General features: G+C 25.4%; 1 protein-coding gene across 1 annotated transcript; it reads left to right on the plus strand.

Moving 5' to 3' along the window:
* Nucleotides 1-497: 497 nt before the first annotated feature.
* On the plus strand, nucleotides 498-821 carry OCT59_024642 (uncharacterized protein; the record flags this gene model as incomplete). The annotated part of the gene is made up of 1 exon (XM_025326300.2): nucleotides 498-821. One exon carries the CDS (start codon nucleotides 498-500, stop codon nucleotides 819-821), a length of 324 nt encoding a protein of 107 aa, XP_025176795.2.
* Nucleotides 822-8,453: the final 7,632 nt, after the last annotated feature.

Below are 8,453 nucleotides of genomic sequence, written 5' to 3' on the forward strand. Positions count from 1 at the left end.
GAGAAATATTAAACCAAAAGTATAATAACAAGAATAAGGTTGAAAATGCGATTAACGATATAATTGATATAATTGATCAATTTATCCATCTTTATTCGCTTTATCTGGTAATTTTATTAATTGTCTCAAAACGCTTGCGTATTGATCGGGACCCGAGCAGATCGGCAACATTCAGGGCCAGCAATGCATAATTCTGGTCAGAATTATTCAAAAAAAAGAAAATTTACATGATAATTCTGGCGAACCTCCCAATTATTTAATAATGAGTAACTTTAAATCTTTAATAATGTATAGTATACTTTTGTAATACTACAGCTTGCAGCTCTCACAAGAACTTTTCTTTGTACTTTTGTTCAAAAATAATAATAGCTTCTTGATTAGCTCGGAACCAAATATTCTGAGAACAAAATTAATCATTAGAAGCTCAAGAGTTATAAAAGAAAATCTGTTTTTTACAATAAAAAAAAAATTTTTTTTTTTTAATAATTCTAATTAATATGCAAACTACTATTTTCAACATCAACTTTTCGATCTTCGATAAAAAATTTATCCCTGAATTTATTACACAAAATGAACATTCTCATACTGTTGACATTGGCCAGAAACTAGATGGTAACGAATTTTGGCCTAAACAATATAAATCACCTAATAAGGTCAAAAAGGTCTTCTCCAAGTCTCTTAAAATTTTGAAACGTAAATTCACTTGTAAAATTTGCGAAAGTAAAAATACAGTTATAGCCGAAGAATCAATGATTTCAAAAATTGCTTATCGTAAGAAAACTTCAACCGACAAGAGTATAGCAGAAATTATTGATTTTTGATAATTACTTGTTGATAGAGAAATTCCAGAATGTTTACGGCTTTATTCTGTTTATGGCGGGATGAAAGTGATTCTTTTATAACGAACTCCTAATATTTCAATGTTTCTGAAGTTGTTAAATGAAAATTTTTTAAAATTCTATGATTTTAGTGTTTCTAAATCAAAACTAATGTATCATTGTTAATAATTATATATACTTGTATACTTTTGTAAAAAAAAAAAATATGTAAAATATAAAATTATTCAAATTTCAGCTATATAGTGTGATTAATAAATATTGTATGATTGATAATTTAACTTTATTGTTTTAATACGTGAATGGAGTAGTTTACAATATCTATTTGCAATATCCTTGCTTACAAAGAAATTTTTGATGTTTTGTCTAATTTTTTTTTGATCTCGCGCTTAAATATAACTAAAGCCATTTATAATCTCATATAAATCCGCTTCGCTGTGATACAACAGTATAAGCAAGTACTGTATACCAAGATTTTATACATAATAAGTTGCTCATGCCCAAGCTTGTGAAAAGTAAAAATAGTAAATATGTTAAAAATAGCAAACTTCGCAAATTATCATGATATTGCCTATAAAATTAATAATTTTGGAGAAATTTATGTTCAATACTAAAGTTTTCCAATGCTGAATCTATATAATATAATAAAAAAATTCATGTCGATCTTCTAACGTTTAGATTAGCCTGTATAAATCATCTTTGAATTGTGTAATGCATGATTCATCTGCGCCTAACAGTACTACTAATTATATACTAGCAGTTACCCGTTGCTTCGCACTGGGACTAATGAGTTTGTTTAAATAGGCCAAGAACAATTTGGTATTACAGTCAAACCTTTATATAATGATATGTCGGGACATATATGAAATTTTTAGAAAATATCGTTATATCAATGGTATACCGATATTTATATGTCCTCACATATAGTGGGAAAATAAAATTTTATCGGTATATCAAGTTTTTAATAGTATATCGATATATCGAATATCGGTATATCGAGGTTAGACTGTATAATGTAATACTAAGTAAATTAAAAATGGTTACAGTTTTTTGATTAGTAGAATGATATAAATTATATTTAGAATGATATAATTATAGTGCATTAGAGTAATTAGTAAATATCTGACATGAATACTTATGAAAAGAGTACATAGTTATAATAAGTATTTGTAATCAATAAATGGGCTAATTAATTTTTTTAATTTCAGTAATAAAATAGCAATGATTAGCAATTTGTATTAATGCTATAATTTACTGATTAATGAATTTTAACCATAATAATATAGATCAAATATTTCAGGAGCAGACAGACCACCCATTACACAATTCAAATTATTTATACAAGATAATCTAAATGTTACAGAATTTTTTTAATTATATAGATGAACAGTATTTATGTATTTATGATATTAATTTAACTTACTTTAATATGTGCTATATAATGAAAAAATTATATGATATATCATATGAAACAGAGATCAAAAATATATTTTATTATGTGTGTCTACTAATTTTATTACAGATTACAAATAAAATTGTAAAATCATACGAAATTATAATATTATAGATAATTTTAATTTTATAATAGCTTTTTTAAAATATTTTTTTTTGGTAATTTGATAATAAAGTTACGATAATTTCAAATGATTAACATTCATAGTACGATTTAATGATTTATTATATAATAAAATGATCGGCATTCATAGTACTAATGATAAAATGATGATATAAATAAATGGTAATGATCGGTATTCATGATATTGGTTTACCGATCCAAAAATTTAAACAGATAATAAATCAATAATACAGACAAATAAACATTATATCATTATACAATTTTAAAATTTTTTATATGACTAATCTAAATATGACCCATTTTTTTTAAATAATAGATAAAAGGGTTTAAAATTTGAATGCACCTGCACCCACTCACGTGACATGATTTTAAAATTTTATTGGTGATAATCAATCTATTTTTTATTTTTTACTTTGTTTAGGAACGTTTTTTAATTACTCTTTTTTTGTAGGAATACCCTGAAGATGAAATGGACCCCTAAAAATAAAAGGTGTGTTTTTTTCAATTTTTTTTCCCATTCATTTCGTTCAAGAACAACGTCCCTAACATTCTTTCGTAATTTTTTTTTTATAGGAACACTCCCTGGAGACTCTTAAAGACAAAAGGTAAAATTCTTTTTCATTTATATTTGTTAATTTCGTTTAAGAACATTCCTAACATTCTTCAATAATTTTTTTTATAGGAACACCTCCTGGTGACTCTTGGAGATGAAAGGTAAGTTTTCTTTTTTTGTTTCTTTTATTAATTTCATTTAAGAACATTTCCTAACATTCTTTGAATAATTTTTTTTATAGGAACGCCCCTGGTGACTCTTGGAGGCGAAAAGTAAGTTTCTTTTTGTTTCTTTTGTTAATTTCATTCAACTAAGGATGTTCCTAACATTCTTTCAATAATTTTTTTTGTAGGAACGTCCCCTAGATAAAAGATAAGTTTTCTTTTTTCGTCTCTTTTGTTAATTCCATTTAAGAATGTTTCTAATGTTCTTTCAATAATTTTTTTTATAGGAACGCCCCTGGTGACTCTTGGAGACGAAAAGTAAGTTTCTTTTGTTTCTTTTGTTAATTTCATTCAAGGACGTTCCTAACGTTCTTTCAATAATTTTTTTTGTAGGAACATCCCCTAGATGAAAGATAAGTTTTATTTTTTCGTCTCTTTTGTTAATTCCGTTTAAGAATGTTTCCAATATTCTTTCAATATTTTTTTTTTATAGAAATGTCTCCTGGAAACTCTTGGAGACGAAAAGTAAATTTCTTTTCATTTCTTTTGTTAATTTCATTCAAGAATGTTCTATTAATGTTCTTTTAATAATTTTTTTATAGGAATGCCTCCCAGAGACTCTTGGAGACAAAAGATTTTTTGTATTCTTTTGCTAATTTTGTTTAAGAATGTTTCCTAACATTCTTTTGATGGTTTTATAGGAACACCACCTGGAGATGAAATGGACTCCTGGAAACAATTAATAAATTTTAACAACAGAAAAAGGTAATAGAAAACAATAAGACTTATATAGTTATATCAGTTTATTAACTGTTTCAAAAAAAACTTTAAAAAAGCCTTTTCATTTAAAAAAATTAAATAATGAATAAGATTATTTGATGAATAAATAAACGATAACACTGATCAGCCAATCAAATTTAAAATATTATAAATCACGTGATAGGGTGCAGTGTGCGTTCAAGGTATTATTTTTATTTTTATTTTAAGATGATTTGATCAGCAAATGCTAATTACTAAAGTATAAAAAAAATAATTTTAGTTCCCTATTACTGGCGTTTTGCTAATACTAATTAGTATTAATCTCACTTTTTTAATCAATTAATATTTATCTCATTTGTTATTTTTTCAGTACAATTATTATTATTTGGTTAAATTGAAGTTTACAGATTTTTGCGAGATTATATATTTTTTTTTAGTTGATTTAAAATTTTTCTTATACTTTTTTTCATTATAACATATAGAAAAAATTTTTGTAAATATATTTATTCAAAATAATCTTATTTAATGAAGCAAATATTAAAATTTAAGCCTCACATTTTCGATTTTAAAGAAAAAATCACTGTATTTATTTTTAATGAAGTGATACAAATAAAAAAACAATAACAATAAATAAAAAAGTTAAGTAAATTACAATGATCAAGAAGAAAGATGCTAATAAAAAATGAAGTAACAATGGAGTAATGGAAAGTAATAGAAGAAGAAAGGGAGTAAAAAAGAGTAATGAGAAATGATAGGAAACAAAAAGGAAAAATAGGACATGATGGATGATGAAAAAGAGTGATGAGAGATGAAAAGAAGTAATGGGAAGATAAAGAGGAGTGATGAGAGACGAAAAGGAGACGAAGAGAGTGATTGGAGACAAAAAGGAGTGATGGGAAACGAAGAGGAGTGGTGAGAGATGAAAAGGAGCGATGAGAGACAAAAAGAAATGATAGGAAGTAAACAGGAGGAAAAAAGAAATAATGGAAAATGAAAAGATGTAATAGAAAATAATGGGAGACGAATAATGAGAAGTAATATGAGGTGAAAAATAATGAGACTTTACTTTGAATCAATGTCAATTTCCAGTATGTGTTGCATTCTCAATAACAATTAATAAATCACAAGGGCAAACTCTGAGCAGGGTTGGTGTTTACCTACCTGAACCTGTCTTTACACATGAGCAATTATATGTTAAGGTTTTTATAGATAATGGTGAGAACTGCAAGACAAGAAACATTGAATACTGTGAAATATTTCATTCTATAAATAGATTTCACATTTAAAAATAACATTTTGTATGTATAACAATATTTCATATGTAATATTTTATATATAACATTCATACACAATTCACTTTTATTAGTATAAATATGTAAATTATATAAATTTATTAGATTATTTTTATCATACTGTAAATAATATTATTAAAATACTAAGCCTATTTCTAAAATATAGCTATACCATTGTTACTTTTCTTGACAAGTTTTATCCCCGGCGCAGCGCGACGGGTTACACCTAGTATGACAATAAAAAAAAATGATTATCTGAAAATCAAATAATTTATATTTCATGAATATTTTTTTTTTTTTACAAAATTAAGCGCCCAATATGAGAATCTTGTTTGCGTGGCCGGAATTATATAATAAAATGCAAAATAATATGTTTTTTTTCATATATAATTCACAGTGATCCATAAAATTACGTCTATATTCGTAAAATCTGATTTTTTTTTCTTTAGATAATGAAATTCCATAATGGCATGATAATAATCTAACATGAAAAAAGAATTTTAAGTTTAAGAAGTTTGAAAAAAAGAAACTCCTCAGTTCGTTATATGCTGAATGTAATCTATACTTACTTTAGTCAAATACCGAACCATTTCTAGGAAAATTTCAAGGGTAACATGAGAGAAGCTGCAAAAAAAAAGTGGTCTTAGTATGGTTAAAAATCATACTAATAATTCCTATGATAGGAGAAAGGTAAGCTAACCCTCCTCAAGGAAAGCCAGTTTCTCCTTAATGTTCCTTACTAGTCCGTTACTATCCATTATTACTATACTAAACTAAATAAAAGACAAAAAAAAATACAAATAATGACAAATAACCTATACTAAACTAAATAAAAAACAAAGAAAAAATACAAATAACGACAAATAACAAAAATAAAATACAACAAAAATACAACATATATTCATATAATGGATAATCTGTGGTACCCCTAGTAAGGCGACAATTATCATAGAAAGTAAGTTGCTGGTTGTCAACTTACCACTATAGCGAAGAAATTCAATATTATCAATATCCGTTCAAATTTATTTTCAATTTTTAAATACGTTATACGCTGAATGTAAAGTCTAAATAAACCGTCAGAAAATATCCAAAAAAATTTATATTTCATTATCAGAATATATGACATTATTATCAATATATAAAAAATAAACTAGAAAACACTTCATACCATGATACTTATTTTTTTTAGCGAAATATCAAAAATTTTAGGAAAGGTCTTAAGCCCTTTTCTTTACGTCTTCCTTTAGGTATGTGGGTTGTTGTGTGTAGGTTTGTGTGTGGGTTTGTGCGTAGGTGGTGTATGTTTTTGTATTTCCTTGCTCTTTCCCTTCCCGATCATAAATATTAAAAAGAAGTAAATAAGAAGTAAATAAGAATAAACTAAAAGACACTTTATACCATGATATTTTTGTTTTTTAGCGAAAATATCAAAATTTTAGGAGAGGTGATCGTAAATATTAAAAGGAAGTAAATAGAATAAACTAAAAGACACCTTATATCATAATACTTTTTTTTTTTAGCGAAAATATCAAAAGTTTTGATAGAGGTGATCGTAAATATTAAAAGGAAGTAAATAGAATAAACCAAAAGGCACTTTATACCATGATACTTTTTTTTTTTAGCGAAAATATCAAAGGTTTTGAGAGGGGTGTTCGTAAATATTGAAAAGAAGTAAATAAGTAAGTGTATTTTTAAAAAGAAGTTTGAAGTTTGAGAGAGCTTTTGAGGTATATTTATATCTTTTGAGATTTATCAGCGTAGTACTATAAAAAAAAGTAAAAAAAAACCAGTATCAGTAAAGGTTTATGCAAAAAAAAAATAATAACCAGTATTGTGATTGCAATCTACCTCTTTATGGCAAGCTTTGGATGAGTCATTATGAAGAAAAAGATGGATGGATAGATAAATTAATTATTGAGTTTCAATTAAACTATTAAACTATTATATGTATACTGAGATAAACATGCATGATCTTGATATTGATCATCTTTATTGATATTTTCGACAACCGGATCAATGGCGCAAGCCACACATCGGACTTTATTAATTCTCAATTGCGACTAAACAATCAGAAATATATATATAGGGGTCAGGTGATGAAAAAAAATTTTTTAATTTAAAAATAACAAAAAAGAATGTTTATTTAATTAAAAACGTCGAAATTAATGTTTTAGTAAACGTCGAATTTGACTTTTTTTTTAATTCAAAAATAACAAAGTAGTATACAATAAAATAAAATGTATCGTTATAGTATTTACAAGAATTCCTTAATTCCAAATAAGATGTTATAAATAATTCTAATTGTTTATTAAAAGTTTTTGTATATTAAATATTTAAAAATGAAAAATATACTGTATAATATAAATATGATGACAAAATATTTGACAACAATCCAATATTAAAGAAAATTAATGTCTAAAATTAACCGTTCATTGCTAAATAATTTATTAAAAAATAAACTGCTATCAAATTTAAGTTCACATTGGCAAAAAAAACTTTAGATAGATTATTTCAAGTAAAATTTACGCGTTTAATAAAAATAAAAGACGAATTCACTACACACCAAAATTCTTAGTCGAATATACCTGAAACTACCAATATGACTAACAGGTAGTTTCTTTTCACTCATATTTTCATAATAAATTATTTATAACTTCATTAGTTCATCTGGAATAAATTTCTCGTATATACAGTACACTCATTGTGCGAGAATAGTATATTCGTACAAATTAAAGAATTTGATTGAAAATTATTTCTGAATTTTCATACCTAACCTAATAAATTACAAATTGAATAAACCTTTGTCAAAACTTGCAGCTGCCGATGATTATACTTATAATTATTTCCGGTTTAACGTGACGTGTCCTTTTACCTTTTATATGTTATTTAGTATCTTTAGTATCTGAAGAAATATCAATAATAATTATGCAATTATAGTTTATTTATAGCTTAATAAAAAAATATCAGCATGATGAAAAAGCACGATCCTATTTGGTCTTTCAAAAATATTAGTAGTATAGTACTTAATAACAAGAAAAAATTAATTAGTAATAAAATAATCAACATATTGATAAGCAAGCTTATTAAATAATAATCAAGAGATTATTTTTAGTTTATTTTGCAACGCATCTATATAATTCTCTTAACGTTAATTCTCTAATTTCTAATTCCGATTCCAATTATAATATTAATAATTCCCTAAACTTGTTGCAAAAGTATTTCGTATTTCAATTTCAAGTACACATCTCCAAATTATTGGATTAATTCATTTAT

Source organism: Rhizophagus irregularis, chromosome 5, assembly GCF_026210795.1.
Source record: "Rhizophagus irregularis chromosome 5, complete sequence".
Taxonomy (NCBI): domain Eukaryota; kingdom Fungi; phylum Glomeromycota; class Glomeromycetes; order Glomerales; family Glomeraceae; genus Rhizophagus; species Rhizophagus irregularis.